Source organism: Ursus americanus, chromosome 2, assembly GCF_024610735.1.
Source record: "Ursus americanus isolate L20-20 chromosome 2, mUrsAme1.1.p, whole genome shotgun sequence".
Lineage (NCBI taxonomy): Eukaryota > Metazoa > Chordata > Mammalia > Carnivora > Ursidae > Ursus > Ursus americanus.
The window spans coordinates 102523355-102542046 of NC_142128.1; the positions used below are offsets into that span (position 1 = coordinate 102523355).

The window sequence follows — 18692 nt, forward strand, 5'->3', positions numbered from 1 at the left end:
CTAAAATGTATATGGAAATGCAAAGGACGTAGAATAGTCAAAACAACTTTTAAAACAAATACAGAATTGGAAGGCTAATAGAACAGGTGATTTCAAGGTTATAATAAAGCCACATAAACCAAGACAGTGTGGTATCGGTGGAAAGAGAAACAGGACAATGGAACAGTAGAGAGTCCAGAAACAGAGCCACACAAATGTGAATAATTTTTAACAAACGTAATTTAGTAGAGAGAGAATAGCTATTGTAACAAATGGTACTGGAACCATTATATATAGCACAGGGTCGGGAGATGGAGTCCCGCCCTGGGCTCCGCACTCAGGGCAGAGTCTGCTTGGGAGTCTCTCGCTCTCTACGGGTGCCCCTCCCCCTGCTCACACACGCTCTCTCTCAGATGTATATATATATATATATATATATATATATATATATATATAAAAACTACAGGTCTTTTACCAGTATGTTAGCAGGTGGTTCAGAAACACTTTTATCAGACTGAAGATACTGCCTTCTCTCCCTCTCTCTACACATATATATGCCCAAAAAACCCCTTTAATCCACACGTTACACAATTTACTAAAAAAATGAATCAAAGATCTAAATATAAAACCTAAAATTATAAAACTTCCAGAAAAAAAGCATAGTATGAAACCTTTCTGATCTTGGGTTAGGCAAAGATTTCCTAGCTGTGAAACCAAAAACGTGATTTATAAGAGAACACACAAATAAACTGGACTTCGTAAAAATGAACTACGTTTGCTCTTCAAAATACGTGGTTAGGAGAATAAAAAAAGCAAGCCACAGCCTGGGAGAAAATATCTGCAAAATACATATCTGATAAAGGCCTTTTATCCAGAGTATATGAAAAACTCTCAAAACCGAGTTAGAAGACAAAAACAAGTTCAGAAAGTGTCAAAAGACACTTCAGCAGAGAAGTTCTGAGGGTGAGGGCTACGTTCTCTCGATCGTACGGACGCTTTCATGGGTGTACATACGTGTGGCAAAACCAGACATGGGATCACTGTCTCAGGTGTATCTTGTTAAGGCTATCGTGTTCTTTTTAAGATTTTATGTATTTGAGAAAGAGCATGCACGAGATCACGAGAGAGCACGGGCTAGGGGCAGAGGGAGAAGCAGACCCCCACTGAGCAGGGAGCCCGACGCAGGGCTCTATCCCAGGACCCGGAGATCATGACCTGAGCCGGAGGCAGACGCTTCACCGACCAAGCCTCCCAGCTGCCCCTATTTTGCTCTCAACCAGGAAAACTGCCATGACCGTCCCGGGGGGCAGCTGGGCTTCCCCCCTGCAAGACCCGTGCTCCTCATCCTGCCCCACGTGGCCTCAGCCAGTTCCTGACACGGCAGGGGCACCAGGTTCCCTTTATGCCGCGGCCCCACTCTCTGAGGGGAGTGCACCCCCAGCACGTGACCCCAGCTTCTAGATCCTCTCCCCACTCCCCTCACTCCCCAGGCAGCCGCAGACTGGCTCCTCGGGCCTCCGGATTCCCACCGTCCAGGGTGGCTCAGCTCCTTCTGCCTCTGGGAAGGCGTCTGTGCCCTCTGCCCGCCCCCCCCCCGGCTCTGCGTGGAAGGCAAGCAGCAAAGGTAGACACAGAAACTTCTGCAAGCTGTTGCAGAAACCATGACTTGGGGCAAAGCAGAGAAGGGGTGGGTGGGAAAGTAGATGCAGGGGGAGGGACGGGCGGGGGTCTGGGTCCTGTGGATGTGTGATGAGCCTGCGGCCAGTCTCTGGGCGCCCCCACATCTGTAGGCAGAGGCTCTGCTCATGCTATGGGATGAGGACATTCGGGAATCACTGTCCTACCCCTCACTTTGCCTCTACTGGGCCCCACCCTCCGTGTCCACATCTAGAAGACATGAGTATTTACAGAAAGCCCAGCATTTCTATTCAGGCAGGGCCAGTGACTCTGGTACATCCATGGCCAAGAACTGTTCACATCAAGGACACTACATTTTCTTCACCTTCCACGATCCCCAGGAAAAACCCTCACGAGATACAATACGTAACTTCTCTATTATCCCATTTCGGATCATGCAAGATCAGGTCACGGCAGCGTGCTAGGGAAATATTTTTAAAGCAAAACAGATCATCTGTTTCGCAACCTAATTATATAGACAGGAGCAGCTCAGCCATTCCACCTGCACCGCAGATTAAAGGGCAAAGACAGGGACCGGCTTGGCCTTTCAGACTCTAATAGTCCATTTGATGTAATGGAATAAAATGCATAATGTACACGGAGTGAAACAGAAGACAGAGAACAAAAGGCACAGTTTAGACCGTGCCGCGGAGGAACGTTATAAAATACCTATAATTATATCTGCATGACTCAAAACAGGAGTCACATTCAGACAATGGAAAATCGAGTCTGTCCGCCGAGCCCACTCAAGTCCCAGGAGCCCCAGAATTCCGGGTTCCACACGTGGTGCTTCAGTGGAAGGGAAGAGGTGGGAGCGCCTCGACCATCTGCTGCTGGCAAGAACCCGCGTTACTACAGACGGCTGGCGAGAAAGTTCCGTGATCAATGAACAGTCCGAGCTGGTAAGAAGCGGATTCCTCACCCACTCGTCAGATTTCTGGGGCCGCAGCTGCAGGGTGACCGGAGTTACCCTTCACTCCTCTCCTGTGGATATATGGTAAACGGGGAGCTTGGCCAGACCCAAACCCCCACACGCCTTACTCTCCCCCCAGGCAGCAGTCCGAATTTCACCCCACTCCTGAGCCACCCTCCTCACTCACATTCACCGAGGGCCCGGGAGGTGCCAGGAAATGCTCTTCTCTTACTAGCACTTAATTCCTACAACAGTCCTGTAACGCGAGAATCGGTTCCGTGGGGCAGAAGAGGAAAACGAGGTTCACAGGGGTTAAATAAATCGCCCCCCCAAATAAAAAATAAATTGCCCAACATCTAAAAAATGTACACCGAAGCTAAGATGAAGATCCCGCACTCACCGTAAAGCACGGAGAAGCTCTTTTAACTCCTTCTCCTAACTTCGTGGCTCACCAAACTTGGCTGCGTATCAGAATCCCCTTGAATGCTAAGAAAACGCGGATGGCCGGCTCCGACACCAAGGCTTTCCAATTTAACAGGCCCGCGGGGCGCCACGGGCACTGGGATTCACGGGAAAGTTCCCCAGGTGACTCTCAGTTGCAGCAAACATTGGGAAGGCCGCCTTGCCACGCGGCCATCACCTGTGGGGCATGTCGACTGATGCCCTCGGCACGTGGGATCCGCGTGGCCTGTGCTGGCTGTTTTCTCGAATGTCTGAGCTCTCTTGCTCCCTGCAAATGAGCTGTATACTTAATAGGTTCCCTCCTAAACCGAGGGATGCCACTTGTCATTACGGAAAAAATAGAAGCAAATCTCATGCAAACCAATAAGATATGCTTGTGTAAACAGAGCTAATGTTTCTTTAAAAACTAAACTCAATGCTTTGGAAAGAAGAGATTAAAATGAGTTAGTTTTTAAAAAGAAATGCTGAGGGATGCCTGGGGGGCTCAGTTGGTGAAGCGTCTGCCTTCGGCTCAGGTCATGCTCTCCAGGTCCTGGGATAGAGCCCTGCATCAGGCTCTCTGCTCAGTTGGGAGCCTGCTTCTCCCTCTCCCTCTGCCTCCCCAACCCTGCTCATGTTCTGTCTCTCAGATAAATAAAATCTTTTTTTAAAAAAAATAAGAGATGCCGAATTAGGTGGAAATGAGAAATTATAGAGTGGGAAAAAATTTAAGAATCTAGAAAAGGTCTAATACCAGCTGGCTGCATAAATGTCTTTTGAGTTCTTGAATCACTTAGAAGAAATTTAAAGCAAAAAACAGACTATTAATATGAGCATCGTTTATAAAAGCAGAACTTTAAGTTGCAAACTCATCTCAAAGAGAAAACCATGGCCTGGTATCAGAAGATGGATGAATAAATACCCATTTGTATGTTTTAAGCTGGAACAAAATGTTCATGGCATGAATATCTCATTTTACAGGATTCCCCCCTCTGACTAACTTTCTCAATTAACCGTGCGTTGCACGAGAGGACTTCTCTGAACTCACACCATCTGCTGATGTGAAAGATAAGCGGATGGTCTTTCTCTTTCAGAAACAGAGCTAAATGAGGTAACAGAGAAATACACTGATTTAAAAAAATTTAGCACACGTTCCATTTGATTTAATACAGTGTGGACAGACTCCTAACAGGCCCATTTTTCTGAGGAGCAGCTCTGGATCTGGGCCTTCAGGCTCTTTCCCGAGGCTGGAATTCCCCTGGGTGTTCTCAGCCTTTACAGATGAACTGGCAAAGAGGGGGAAGGCTCTGGAACAGATGGAGAATCAGCCCCACTAAGACCCCAAAAACCCTTTAAACTAGAGAAATATTTTAAGCTTAACTAATCCTATGTGCAGAACAGTAATACACCAAAGTAGAATTTTCTCTTCTATCCTGATAGGACATATTTAAAACATTTTTGTCCGCCTCCTTATCCGTGCATGTCTGTACACGTATGTGCATATAAAATACACACACCACGTGTAAGATTCAGGTGCACGCATACACATGGTAGTTCTCGCGGCAGAGACCGCCCCAAAACCCACCATCTAAGCTTCTGACGGCCCCGTTCCCAACAGCACGCTCCGCTTTCCGCTTCCCTGCAGGGTAACTAATTAATAAACTTTCCTTTAATTGAGTTCTAGCTGCCAGGTCCACAGGGATTATTACTTATATATAAGTAAACAAAAATTTCCATTTTAAACAACACTCCGAATCTCATTATATTTTAAGCAGATGTAAATTCACTGAACTCAAGCGAGCCAGGGGCGGGAGGCTGGCTGTGCACATCCTGGCCTGGATTCCTCTCCTCCCAGGAAGCCAGGTGCCGTGGCAGGCAGGTGACGTCTCCTGGTGTCCCCCCACCGCTGTCCTTCTCATCTACAGATACATTAAAAAGTACCGAAAAGGGTTTTGGGGAGCCATTAACTGTACTTGCCTTTTCCTTTACCCCGAATTTATTATTTAAAAGCAATTTGCCTTCATGACGTATAAACAGCAAGAAGGGGAATGGGATGTTAAATATTCTGTAAGTGCCCGGGACGGGCCGTGTAGCGACTGGGGGAGGGCGGGTGGGTTGAGGGAAGGGCCCCCCCCACCCCGGAACTTCTGGGAAGCTGAATTTCAAGTTCTTACAGTTGCAGTCATTTACTTAACTGTTTATTTTCAAGATTCCTCCCTACTTTCGGGTTCCAAATCGAGAACAGAACCACAAAAAAAAAAAGTGAAAAACTGAAAACAGTTGTTTTCAGCCCGGTTTGAAACCTAGAACGAGATTATGCCATCTCCTGAGAGCTTCCACTCAGCGCCATTTGGAAGCAATTTGGCTAAAAATTCAGATCTTTTGCGAGTCTCTCTCTGCTGAAAGTACAAGCACCCCCGGCAGGTTCTCATTATCATTATTATTGACTTAATAGAACAACTTAAAACAAATAAAGCTTAAATAAAATTTTTTAAAAAAGCTTAAAAGAATAAAACGTTTCTCAGACTCCCACGTTCATGCTGCTTAGACACAGAAAAAACAGTGCGCACAGAACTGAAAGCCAGCCCGCAGACTGTTAGGGGGTGAAATTCTGTGACGAGTTGTAAAGGTCTGGATCTTCTCATCCCTATCCTAATCCGTTGTTTCCGTCTTTGAGAAAGTTTTTCTAAACGGATGTGTGATACTTAGTGTGAGCCCGTCACTCAGAATCAGTCTCCTGTGGAAATTTCCCAAACTCTCTTGCTCGCCCTGCAGTCAGACCTTCATGACCTTGCCTGGGTTAAGAGAGGTCCAGGCTGCTGCTGGCTTGCCTCCCGGGGCGCCCAGTGTCCCACCAGTGAGGCCAGTATCTCCAGACTCCTGGGCAGCCCCCAAGACCAGGGCATACGTGAGATCTCAGGCCTGGGCGTAGGAGGAGAGGTAGGGGCAAATCTCCAGGCTCCGTCAAGAAAAACAAGCAAACCGGGGCTCCTGGGTGGCACAGCGGTTAAGCGTCTGCCTTCGGCTCAGGGCGTGATCCCGGCATTATGGGATCGAGCCCCACGTCAGGCTCCTCCGCTATGAGCCTGCTTCTTTCTCTCCCACTCCCCCTGCTTGTGTTCCCTCTCTCGCTGGCTGTCTCTATCTCTGTCTAATAAATAAAATCTTTAAAAAAAAAAAGAAAAACAAGCAAACCACCAGGACACACAACAACGTGAATGAGTCTCAGATGCGTTACGCCAGATGCAAGAAGGCAGACACAAAAGGCCACACGTGGGGACCACATGATTCCACTGATACGAGATTCTGGATCAAGGCGAAACTAAAAGGACAAAAATCCGATCAGTGGTCATCAGGAGCTAGAGGTCGGGGGAAGGAAGCATCCAGAAAGGGCAGCGAGGCTTTCAGTGCTGACGGCTTTGTTCTCTATCTGAATGGTGGCAGGGGTCACACAACTGTATGGTTTTGCCAAAACTCATCTAACAACACACCCAAAGGGTAAGTTTTTCTGAACTGGACTTCACGACACCTGAATTAAAAGAACGACAACTGAGGTGGAGGAGCAATGGCAGCCGACTGGGCCAGCAGAGACGTTGAGACTGGGGAAGGGCGGAGTTTCCACTGGGGGCAAGAGAAGCCCTGAGAGCCGTCTCCCGGATGCGGACATGGGCTTCCAGGCCTCTGGACGACAGGCCGACTTGCGGAGAAACAGGGAAGCCTGGCCCCCGATCCCAGTTGGCTGCCTGACTCCAGGCTCTGCCTAGAATTAGGTTTGTTGATTGCCTCTGTGTTAGTCAATTAGCTTCACAATTTCCAGGCCCCTGGCTTAGTCGCCGAGCTCAGGCTAATGTTTGTTTTCCTCGCACCCAGCATCCTGAGGCAATCGTGTTCAGCGAGCACTGGGGGCCAGCTGCCTGTCTTCTGCAAGCCCTTAGAAGTGGACATCGAGAGAGTAGGGAAGCTGCTGCCCAGAAGCCCAGCCCTGCGGCTCACGGGAAAAAGCCCAGCCGGGTCAATGCACCACGTGGCCCATGGTCCCAAATCCCACCTGAGACACGCCCCAGGGCGCAGAGTGTCCAGGACTTGGCAGACAAAGGGTAGAGCGCCCCACCGAGGTCAGTGCTGGCTGTGTAGCCCGGAGGGGACTGTGCACCCAGGGCACTGGGGTCCCGGGGAGGGCCGCTCCTCACAGAGCAGGCCTGCGCCCCAGGTCTTACAGAGGAACGCCACTGAGGCACGGAGGCCGCCAGAACCTGGTTAGTTACTCCAAAGTCTGATTTAGAGACTATTTAAAAAACATGCCTTTGTTTCTTGCAGGTCCACAGAGCGGACTGGAGCTAACGATGAGCAACCTAGCGCCAGGGTGCTTGGTGCGTAAACACTGGCCTTTCCTGAAAAGCACCCGTAAAGTGTGTGAACAAAAAGGTACTACTAACCATTTGTCTTTCCGTTTACAGCTTGTTGTCTCTCACCTTCCCCCCGGCAATGCGCATGTCAGTGAGCCTCACCCGGCAAACCCTTTTCTCCCCAAGGGTTCAGAGTAAAGTGCAGTCCAGACTCATCATCTGAGCTCCAGATCAGCAACCTCCATACCGGTGCCCCCCGCTCAGAAAGGGTCAGGGGCGCTTGGCCGGCATGGCCGGTGGACTGAGGCGGGAGAGGGTCTCGATCTCAGGGTCAAGTTCAAGCCCCACGTCGGGCATGGGGGGGGCAGGGCTGGGCCGCGGGTGGAGACGGGCGCCCACTTACTTCCCCCCTTCCCGCTCTTCTCCATGCGGTACTGGTAGAGGTGCAGGGTGAAGAGCATGTGCGAGTTGCGGTGGTCGTCCTCGTCACAGTCCTGCTGGCTGCCCCGGCGCGAGGCGATCGCGGCGTCCAGGAAGAAGGCGGCCTTCTCGGCCGTGGGCGCCCGCAGCTCGCTCTGGTTCTGCAGCTGGAAGACACAAGCCGGGAGACGAGGCCTCAGACCGAGGAGGGCCTGCATGCCGCCTCCTTTCTACGGAAAAGCTACGTGCCTCTCAGAGGCCAGAGATCATTCTGGAACAAGGGCCTGGACTCACATGCAATTCTCTGCTTCACGATTGTAGATGAAAGCTAGTTTTACCCGTTTCACAATTTGAGTCTTAGTGGGTGTGAAGAGTGAGTGGTCGTACCCCAGTGACCAGGGGGAGCCGGGGGCCCAGCCGGACCTCTGCAGAGGGCAGCAAAGCCGCACCCCGGGCTATGCACCTACCTAAGAAAACCCAGGGGACGCGGCCACATCCTCGTCTCAAAGACTAGAACGTTTGCAAACCTGCAATGGGATCTCAGGCCAGACAGCACTGGCTTCCCGAAGAAGGAAAACCAACCCTGGCTAGCTTTAACTCCACTCCCAATGTCTCCAGCGACTTAAAGCCAATTTTAGACTTACAAATGAGAGCGTGGTTTTAAACAAGATGCAAAAAACCCAACATGCTTGAATGTCTCATCTCTGTTGTTTAAGGAGTATCTGTTGTTATCTTTAGTTTCAAATTCACGATCATGGCATGTTTATTAATAAAGTTGTGGGCCACGCATCTAAATCCTACAAGATCCCTTGGAAATTAGAGTAAACCTTCATCAGAACAATATCAGAATTTGACTAACACTGCTTTTTGGGGGGAGGAAAGGAAACATCTGATTTATTCCAAGAAATGGTCCGCTGTCTATGCCTCGGGGTCGGTACGCATCCTGACAATTTTCTGTTTGACTCTGCATTATAATTCTGAACTGTGAGCACTGATCTTGGAACCCGGACCCTTCAAAATCCTCAGACTTCAAAGAGAGACTCTGTTGTGGTCACTGTCCTATACTTACTACGGCAGAAAGCTAAGCGGAAGATTTGTTGTGATTTTTCAATAAGAAGAGTTAGAGAATGTTGATCGGTTCTTCTCGGCCTTCAGGGAACCGGGTCCTTCACCTACGTGGGCCTTTACCAGCAGGGTTTTATAAAAATGAATGGAGTTGTAAGTAAGTGATGAATCACCAAATTCTACCCCAGAAACCAATATTGCACTCTATGTTCACTAACAAAATTTAAATTAAAAAAAAAAGTGAATGGAGGCTGCAGCATGTTTGAACATCCGGGTAATTCCTAGAAAGGGAACAGCAGGCAGATGCCACTGAGCAGGGCTTCTCAAAGTGTGGTCCCTGGACCAGCAGCATCAGCGTCACATGGGAACGTGACGGAAGGGCACGTTTTGGGGATCTGTTCCAGGCCCCCTGAATCAGAAATTCTAGAGGGGTTTTCCTAGTTCTCTAGGTGGCTGGTGAAGACTACCGTCCGAGAACCGCGGGATTCAGTGTTGCATGACCTGTTACGAGTTTGCATTCTGATTAGATTCCACGTCCAAATGCTATCGGGTGCACGTGTTAAAACTACGAGCGGCCAATTTTAGGCAGACAGGGTACCCACCCTTTAGCTGCTGTAGAGAACTAACCAGGCACTCTCAACCGACAAAGGAGAAACATCTCAGAGGGCTTCCTGGAGGAAGTGACATGGAGCTGCCACCCAAGGATAGGGACTTTGCCAGATGGAGAGCAAGAGGGGAAAAGGAGTGTTTGGTGCACCGAGGTAAGAGGGAGGATGGTTGGCACCTGAGGGCCTTGCAACGAAAAGTGTGGTCACTCACTGGGAAGCTTGGGGGAAACTCAGATCCAGGGGCCCTATCCCTGCACGGTCACGAGCTCCCCAGTGACTCCTATGCACACTGATGTGTGGAGGCACTGCTTCCTTGGGGACCTGCGTGTGATTTACAAGGAGCAGCAAGAGATGACGCTGGAAGGGTAGGCAGGGGGCAGGTCACGTGGGACCGTGCAAATCATGGTGAGTTTTGCTACAGGAGATTCCTAACAAACGGAAGGATCTGAGGTGCTTGGAGCAGGGGAAGAACGTGGCCAGGTGTGAGCAGATGGGTGTAACAGGGAGGTATCCTCACCTGTGGACACAGAGCCTATCTGGGATGAGGCAGGGACTCATGAAAATGAATACTTACCTGAAAAAAGACAAACCTAGGAAATAAAGCCTGCTGGAGACGGAAGAACCGATTCTTCTGGATACGAACGAGGGAGCTCAGAGCCCTTCCTCCCCCGATCGTCAGCCAGTGAGGGGCAGACACACAGAACGGCCCTGCCTCACACCCTGCAAAGGTGGACTGGAGCTTCTCCGGGCTTCCACAGCCCTAGCAATAGTGTCATGGTTCTAATTAGAAAGTGGCTCTTAGTTTTTCCGACAGCCCTGCTAAGCGGGCGGCACAGCCCGTGCCAGAAACGTGGTTTATAGAGCCATAAACAGCCCCAGACACGGCTGGAGCTCTTTGTGCAGAGCAGTACATATTTCGGCTTATTGTTTAAACAAAAGAAAGACTGGACTTTCTTTTTTTCGAAAGGGGCGTAAAGAAATGGAATTCAATCCCCCTCCCCCCGCAAAGCTACAACCATCTCGGCTCCTGCTCGTTGTCCTTGAGATTCAAGGTACAAATACTGAGGCTGGTGAGCAGCGGGCTGTGCCGCTGGAGGCCCTGAAGTTCCACCCACCTTAAACACCCGCAAGCCTGCCGGCGTCGCGGGGGTCATGGGCTGCGGCGCCCCGGCCAGGAGCCACTCACCTGTGTGCCACAGATGGGATCCTCGCACAGGTACACGCCCGGGGACTGGCCGTCCTGCAGGCTGCCCGTGGCCACCTCGGCCAGCAGGTCCCGCAGGTTCTCTTCCTTGCCCCACACCTCCACGGCTGAGATGCGCACGGAGAACCGGGCTCCCGTCTTCTCCTTGCGTTCGTTGATAAGCTTGAAGAGCCAGGAGATAGCACAGGGAATGATGCCAAGGTTCTGCATGGAATCGTCCTTTCCGATCATGGTGTAGGATTTCCCTGGGGGGAGCGAGGCAAGGAAGGAACACAGTGTGAGTGCCGGGGGGGGCATTCTATGAAGTGTCCCCCGCCCAGTCCCCTCCCCTCCGCGGGGAAGTTGGGGGAAGGGAAGAGGGGAAAGGAACAGGTGAGGGAAACACTAAGCACTGACGACAACGACAAGGACCATTTCCTAGTACTAGGGACAAAGAACGTGGGTGCCCAGACTGAGGGCGGGGTTTAAGTCCCGACTGAGCCCCAGGAGGATCCCAAGCAGCGCACGCTATCCAGTTGCCGCCTTGTTTTACACGTGGTAGGAAGGCAGAGATCTTTCATCCTGTGATGGTTCTTTTTATCACCACCCCACAGATGAAACCCACAGACTTGTGCTTTATATCCTTCCTCAAGTTAAACGCGGTGTATATTTTTATAGCAGGAGCAAATTCTATTAAAATCTGCATTGTTGCTTTGATCAGAGATCAAGAAGACCGAAGGGAGCTGAAATGAACTTTCTGCCTCGGCCCCGACCTGGCCTCCCTCATGGCACAGCCTTCGTGGGAACCTCTGCCGTGGGGCACTTCTGGGGTTCCCCAAATTCCTAAGTTCCCCAGCAGGTGAGGTAAGGCCTGCTGAGCAGATGGCCCCAGGCCAGGATTAGGAAGGCACCAGAAGGGGGTCCAGTCATCCAAACCCCTGTCCGGGTGCTTCCCTGGCCCCTTCTCCTTTCTTGCTCACACAGGCCGGAGGCTGGGGAGAGAGGCTGGCTGTCAGACACTCTCCCCAGATGGGTCCTGACCCGGTTCTGGGCTTGGCCTGGAGGCTGCCCCTCCGGCTTGTTGTGGGTTCCATCCACCACCGTGAACCCAAGAGCCCCTCCTCGGAACGTGTCCCTACTCCTGCTGGCTTTCTGGGTGTGCCCCTGACCTGGACCAAGCAGGAAGGACCCCGCCACCCCTTTCCTAGAAGACTGGGTCTCCACACTACATTTCAAAAGCAGAAACGGTGACTGGTGGTTCTTCAATTGGGCACCTAGGGAGACAACCTTCCCTGTCATCTGCAGACTCTGGGACCAGAACAGAAGACCAGACCGCGTGCCTGGGAGTGCAAACAGCAGGAGCAAGGACATTTCTCACTGACCCAGCTTGGCGTGGCCGAAACAGAACACACAGCCGTCCGCGCCGTTGACCACAGACTGGATCACCTCTGCCACGGTTCCAGCACACACTTCAGCCTGGCAGACGCGAGAAGAGATGTGCAGTGAGTGGAACAGTAGCAATGGAGGTGGTAGCCCCCTTCCCTGGGGCTCAGGGCCCAAGGTCTTGGCGTTATGATGGGTTAGGCTGTAATGCAGTTCTGGGGTGCTCAAAACCATCCGGGACCACCACCTCTTGCAAGCCCGAGCCCTACACACATGACCTGCACACCACCCTTTTGCTAATACACGGTGCACTTCAGCTGCTGTCTCTGCAGGCCAGGCGGGAACAGGTTGGCACGGGACACAAGGTGCTTTTGGGGACCTCAGGCCCTTCCATGATCTGCTACCTGGATCCTTTCTCTCTCTCTCTCTCTCTCTCTCTCACTCACACACACACACACACACACACACACACACACAGACACACACACACAACATAAGGACCAAGCTTTTTAGTGGGAAAAAGATGACGTGCCGTTTCAGGAAAGTGACCTTGGGAAACGCTGTATTTCTAATAGAAGCAGGAGGCCTGGGATCTACATCCACTTTCTCTCCAACCTCCTTCCTCTTTCTTGATTCACATTCCCTTCTCTTCAAAACCAGCCTTTTCTTTCTCTCCGCGCAGATTCGACATACAATATCAAAGGCCACCTGTCACAACATGACAACGGGGGTTCCTCGGCCGGGCCACAGGGCTCAGCTCCCCCACAAGTATCTGACCCCGAGACCACGGCCAGGCTCTTGATGCCTTTTTGCATTTTCCCATTAACGCCCAATAATACAGCGCTCCGCAAACCATGAGAACTCAGTGAAGTTTGTGGCCTCACTTGGAGATCTGAGAACTCTCTCTGGGCGGCAGGAGGACAAAATCACGTGCGGTGTGCTGTCCCCGGCAGAGTCAGAAGTCCAGGACTCCCTTGGAGGCTTCAGAGCCACGTGCCCCCCGGCAGGAATCTGAGAGCCATGGCCTTGCCCGGAACGTGGCTGCAGGGGTGAGGACATCGATTCTCTCTTCCAAACCAAAATCGAAAAACCACACTCCCACCCGTTCTCGATCGTTCTGGTGGTCACCTCAGCAACTCCACTGGGCGGGGGGGGGGGGGGGGTTCCACCTGGGCCGAGGAAGTGGCAGGACGAGGCTGCCGTGGGGACCGCAGGATCTGTCACACCCCCAGGACCTCTGCAGTGAGAAGCTGGAGAATCTTGACGGAATTTGTCACAGGCAGCTCTGCAGAGCGGGGAGCAGCTATGGCTGAATGAACTCCACCTTCTTTGGACATAAAGCGAGGTGGGGGTTAGGGGGCTGAGAGCCCACCCTGAGATAGACTACACTAGATGCAAGGGCAGCAGGGAGAAAGTTGGTTGTGTGTGGACCAAACGGCCATCATCTTATCATCTGTGCAAAGGCCCGAGGACAGAGACACAGCAGCGGCCTCACAGGCCTCCCCTTGCAGAGTTCCTGCCCACCATCTGCTGAGAACAGAGCAGTCAGTGACCTGTCCGTCTCGTATTATTAGGAGCTGACAGTGGCCCCTGGAGGCGTCCTGCTGCCTTTCCCCTTGGGCCTCGAGAAGCAGGCAGCCTTCCCCAGCACAGACCCCTGAGGCAGGGCCAGGTCCGCAGGCAGTCCCCCCACCCCCCTTCCTGCTTGGGACTGAATGTTTGTGTCCCTCCTCCCTTTCCCAGTTCCCATGTTGAAACCCCACATCCAATATGATGGCATTTGGGGGTGAAGCCTTTGGGGAGGTGACTGAGTCATGGGGTGGAGCCCTCCCGAATGGGATTAGTGCCCTTAGGAGAGAAGCCCCAGCGAGCTCCCTAGGGCCATGTGAGGTTGCAGCGGGAGGACAGCTATGAATCAGATCTGCCAGGCTTTGACCTGGGACTTCCCAGCCTCCAACACTGTGAGAAATCAATTTCTGTAGATTATAAGCACCCCAAACGGACCACAACACCTTCCCAAAGCCAGAGCCTGAGAGGTCTGCCCCGGAGTGGGCAGCGGGCGTCTGCCAAGGCCTCTCCAGGGTCCTAAGGAGAGATCATAGGGGCAAGAAGGAGCAGGGGCTGTTCTGGTCATTGCTGGGCCTCAGGACTGTTGTCCCGAGAGACTGACAGAAAGCCGAGTTCCTCGAGGCCTGAGTCTGCTCCTTCGGAGCCACAACAAGCACCTGAGAGAGAGGCCTACGCGGTCCATGTTCCCGCTTCGGAGGCTCACAGGGAGCTCAGCGCTGGGGCGCCGAGGCTGACCGTGACCCGCAGCAGGACCTTCCCGGCATCAGTGACGATGTAACCGTAAGCACTCACGTGTTCGGAGCCCTCGCTGTTCCGCCAGTGTCTCGTGTGTGTCTACTCCGTGAACCCCAACAGCCCATATGAGGACAGCGAGGCCCAGAGCAGTGGAACGACCCGCCCCAGGACACACTGCTGGAAACCCGTGGGTAGGATGGTGGGAGGGCACACGGAGCAGGACAGAGAGTTGAAGGCGAAGGATCCAGGACAGCTGTCTGCTCAGGAGAGAGACTGTGAGCACGAGACTAAGCTTTGCCTCGGTTTCCTTGTGCGTGACGTGAACAGAGCAATGCTTCCCTCTTTCACAGCACAGACTTCGAGGAGAGTCAGGTGGGTTAGTGTATATGAAACTTCCTGAAAACCGCACCTCTAACAGAGCAATGCGGTGTATTATAATACTGGCCATTTTAACAAAGTAAAGCATTCCGAAGCCAGCGTGACTACGGCATCGAGCATCTGAGCTCTGCAACCAAGTGTGGAATGTCAGCAAACATGAGCAATAAAAATGGCTCTTTTTTCTGGAATCTAAAACTCACCCATCGTCCACACTGAATTTAGGGTTTGCCTGGGGATGCTTACAACTTAGAATTGCTTTGGAAAAGATTTTGTACCTGTGTTAATTAAATTATTCATGGGCCATGTATTAGACACAATGTTCGGGTTGGGTGAGTGAGCCCATGGGTGGTAGGACACACGAGAACCGTAACAGGGACACCATCGGACTGGCTTGTAAAGCGTTTTGTCTTTCACGGTAAAACTCTTCGGGGAAGCCACCTGCTCAGCGCATTAATGAGTGGAGTCTATGCTATGTGCTGTGTCTGGGGGACACTATCGGGGCCCGAGTGAGCGCCATGGCGTCCCACGCTCACACGCAGCGTGGAGGAAACTAACAGGAGCTATAAGCACCTTGCCCAGGTTCAGCTACCCCGTTACACCCCATTTTGTATATAAATCTTAGGAAATGCTGGAAATGTGTCTGGAAGATGCAGCTGTCGGAAGCCAACATGCAGGCAAAGTAGGTCACTGTATACCTATAATCTGGGTTATGTGCCTACTAGAAGCTTCCATTGCACCAACTCATTGCAGATGAATTGCACCAGATGGTGCAGCTGAATCTTCCAGTAGACGTCTGTTCTTACTGGGACTGGCTCCAGGAGCTCTGGTCCAGGAATCTTGGCACCCTGGGCCCCCAAGAAGCCTCCAAATTATAGTCGTAGCGGTATGGCCATAATTCTCCACCTGTGTGTGTATGCCCCTCACAATGTGAATTTGCAGCTCCTCCACTAAGAGGTGGGGTCTCCTCCCACCCCTCAGACCGGAGCCAACAGAACGCAGCAGAAGCAATGCGCTCTCAGTTCGGAGCCTACATCTCCAGAGGCTTGGATACTTGGATCATGCCATAGCCGTGCGAGCAAGCCCGAGACAGCCTGCGGGTTGATGATAGACAGCGTGGATTCTAGAGCAGCTCAAAGCCAGGCTGTCCCCAAACACGTGACGGCATCCAGCCAAGACTGTCGATCATACGTGAGCCCAGCTAGAAACAGAAGAATGCTCGGCCGGCCTGTAGATTCATGAGGAATGATAAACGCTCACTGGTTTAAGCCACTCAATTCTAGGGTGGCTTGTAACGCAGAAGGGCTCTCCTTAGCCTCTCTTCCCTTGCACTCCACTCAACTGATCTGGGCCAGCGGCTGCCTCTCTCCTACCACTTGCCCTAGAACCCTGCCTAACTCCAACCCAGCTCCTTGACCCACCCCCCCAGAAGCCCAGGCAGGAGTGGTGGGGTGTCTCATGGACCACGGACGCCACCACCTCGAAGCAGGTGTTCCTAAAACTCCCCCTTCTGCCTTCCGTCTCCTGGCTTCTATCAGCCATCGCTGACTGGCTTCCTCTTCCTTCTCTCCAAGGACAGGGTTTTATTGAGAGCCCAGCACAGTGGTCCCGCCCAATGTCTGACAGCAATAATGCAAAAGGACTGAGCTGCTCCATGGAGCTCCAACTGGTTTCCAGAAGTCGTAGGGATGGAGGAAGGGACACATCAGAGCACTCTGGGAGACACCCCGGCTCACAGGCCCTCTCGAACAGCCAGCGCTTCTGGAAACCAATCAACATCGCCTGAGCCTGAGGGGACGGGAAGGGTGACACCCACCTGAGAAGCATCTTGTGGAAAAACAGCATCAAAGGCGAACATCTTAGGAGGAACTTGGTTGCCTCTCTTTTGGAAGACGTTTTGACCTCCACATGTCAGGGGGTCATACAGGGTGATCTGCTTCTTCCGTGGGTCTACCTTTAAGAAGGAGCTGGATTCTGAGGTATCGCGAGCCAGTGTAGAACAGATGCGCAGCATGACTTTCACCTGCCAAGAAACAAAGGCAGGAGCAGACATGGAGTGAGAGGACTGGATACTTCCGGAAGGGGCCGCCTCGTGAGCTCCGGAGACGTAAGCATACATGGGGGCAGGGAACCTTCTGGCAAATCATGATGACCCTCGATGGGCCGAGGGAAAACTGACTTATTTATAGCTACCAGGTGGAATATTTGATACGTCCATTGCTTCATTGTGGAAACAGCTCATCGTGTTGTCTTCTTATTGATACAAATTGAAAACCATACATACGCTGGTAGCCCGGTTACAGAGATGAAAAGGGCATCTGGACGGCTGAGGTCTCAGGGCTGAAGGAGTTCCCCTGAAGGGAACTCCTCGCAGATCAATAACCCACGGACATAAAAGTTAGCCCCGTAATTTACTCCTGGCTTCTGCTCATCAGGACTCTTGGAGACAAAAACCCACAGTGATTAGTGTCATCATTAAAGGCTGGTGAGATGGCCCGTTTTTAATGGCCAGCATTCGAAACGTGTTCCAAGGAGCAATGGTGATAAAAGATTTGTTTGAAATGTGTTATTTGGGATCCCATTACGTGAGTGCATAGAAGTTGTCATTTCAGGGAACGAAAGCGCGTCTCGGCGGGAAACAGGAGCAGCGTCCTTAAGCCGCCTCCCGAGTCATCGACCGCGGAGCAGACAGGACGGTGACCACCCACTCCACCCCTGCAGCCACACGGAGCACTCACAGAAAGAGACTGCCTGCCCCAGAGCCCTGCGGTGAGCAGAAGTCAGGCTGAAGCCACACACGGCCCTGCGGGCGCAAGGCCTGGAGAACCCGACGGCGTTGGCTCCCTTCCCCGCCCTTGTCCCTGTGTGGCTGGTTCAGTCCAAATGTGTCAAGCACCTGCCGTGTGCCAGGCCCTGGGTGAAGTAGGCACTGGGGATGCGAAGGCTGGCGATACATAGCGGCACACAGACAGACAGACAGACGGAGACAGGTGATTTTTGTAATACCACGTGGCGAATCCTGCAGCAACATATAGGTTCTTTCTAAGCTCCTCTCTGTGTCTTGCCTTCCTCCTCGGATCAATTGTCAGGTCTGATGAAATGTCAGTCATGTGGTTTTGGGGAGAGGGGGTTGTGAATTTTTAGATGAAATATTCGAACGGGCAGAAATGCTCAGAGAATCCCCGGTCCTGTGCAGCATGGAGGGAAGGCATCTTTCTGCTTGTCTTTTCCCTGTCTTTTCCCTGGATCTAGGGGCCCGGTGTCATGGTGGGAGGAGCCCACGCTTGGGATGAGGTCGACCTTTTGGGATTCAAGTGCTGGTTCTCCCACCGGGAGGTCATGTGATGATTCCTGCATGTCCGGGGGGTCTATTTTGTGCCGGGGCTGTAGAGGAGAGAACAGGTGCTCTAGAACTTGCCCCCGCCCATCCCTGAAAGTGTAAGTGGTAAGACTGGGCTCTGACCCCACCTCTGTCTGATGCCAAAGCCCATACGTTTTCCATCATGGCAACCGCTGTCTCACCTACGTGGTCCAGCCTCTCAGAGCCTCAGTGTTCTCACCTGTGTAATGGGGACAATGAGGCCTATCTCATGGGACTGTGGGGAGAATGAAATGAGTTGACATGTGAAGAACTGGGCCCAGGGTGGGTGCTCGATTCCTTCTTCTCCTTCTCTTCCTCCCTCCCCCATACTCGCCTCCCTGTGAATGGTGACAATCTCGCATTCTCTCATTACAGTGTTAACGGTGAGGTTTTAGAACCCCTGCCCTGGCGCTGGGTACCACGAGTCACAAACAGGATGCCACGGGGGTCACTGCGGACAGTGCGTGGTATTAGGCGCTGGTCCTCACAGGCTCCTGTCAGAACAGTCACCGCGTATATGACAATAAATTGCCCCATCTGTCTACCTTCCATTCAGGCCATTTTCCCGTTCACCGTGAATGTTTCTGATCTTATTTCGGTTCCATTCACTCCTACAGCTCTGCCCCAGTTAACGCGG

At 52.1% G+C, this 18692-nt stretch overlaps 1 protein-coding gene and 1 long non-coding RNA gene across 3 annotated transcripts in view; both read right to left on the bottom strand.

The window, feature by feature from the left end:
* Positions 1-18692, bottom strand: part of KIF26B (kinesin family member 26B) — a 422711-nt gene that overhangs the window by 62888 nt on the left and 341131 nt on the right. For both annotated transcript variants that reach the window (XM_045796283.2, XM_087859572.1), the window contains 4 exons: positions 16511-16717; positions 12015-12108; positions 10636-10898; positions 7760-7943 (listed from right to left, as the gene is read on the bottom strand). In XM_045796283.2, the coding sequence (XP_045652239.1) occupies positions 7760-7943; positions 10636-10898; positions 12015-12108; positions 16511-16717 (748 nt within the window). The remainder of the gene's footprint in view (positions 1-7759; positions 7944-10635; positions 10899-12014; positions 12109-16510; positions 16718-18692) is intronic.
* Positions 1655-3151, bottom strand: LOC148110699 (uncharacterized). Its single transcript, XR_015723283.1, has 3 exons — positions 2970-3151; positions 2757-2825; positions 1655-2640 (listed from the first exon to the last, which is right to left on the bottom strand). It is a non-coding gene; the product is annotated as an uncharacterized LOC148110699 (long non-coding RNA).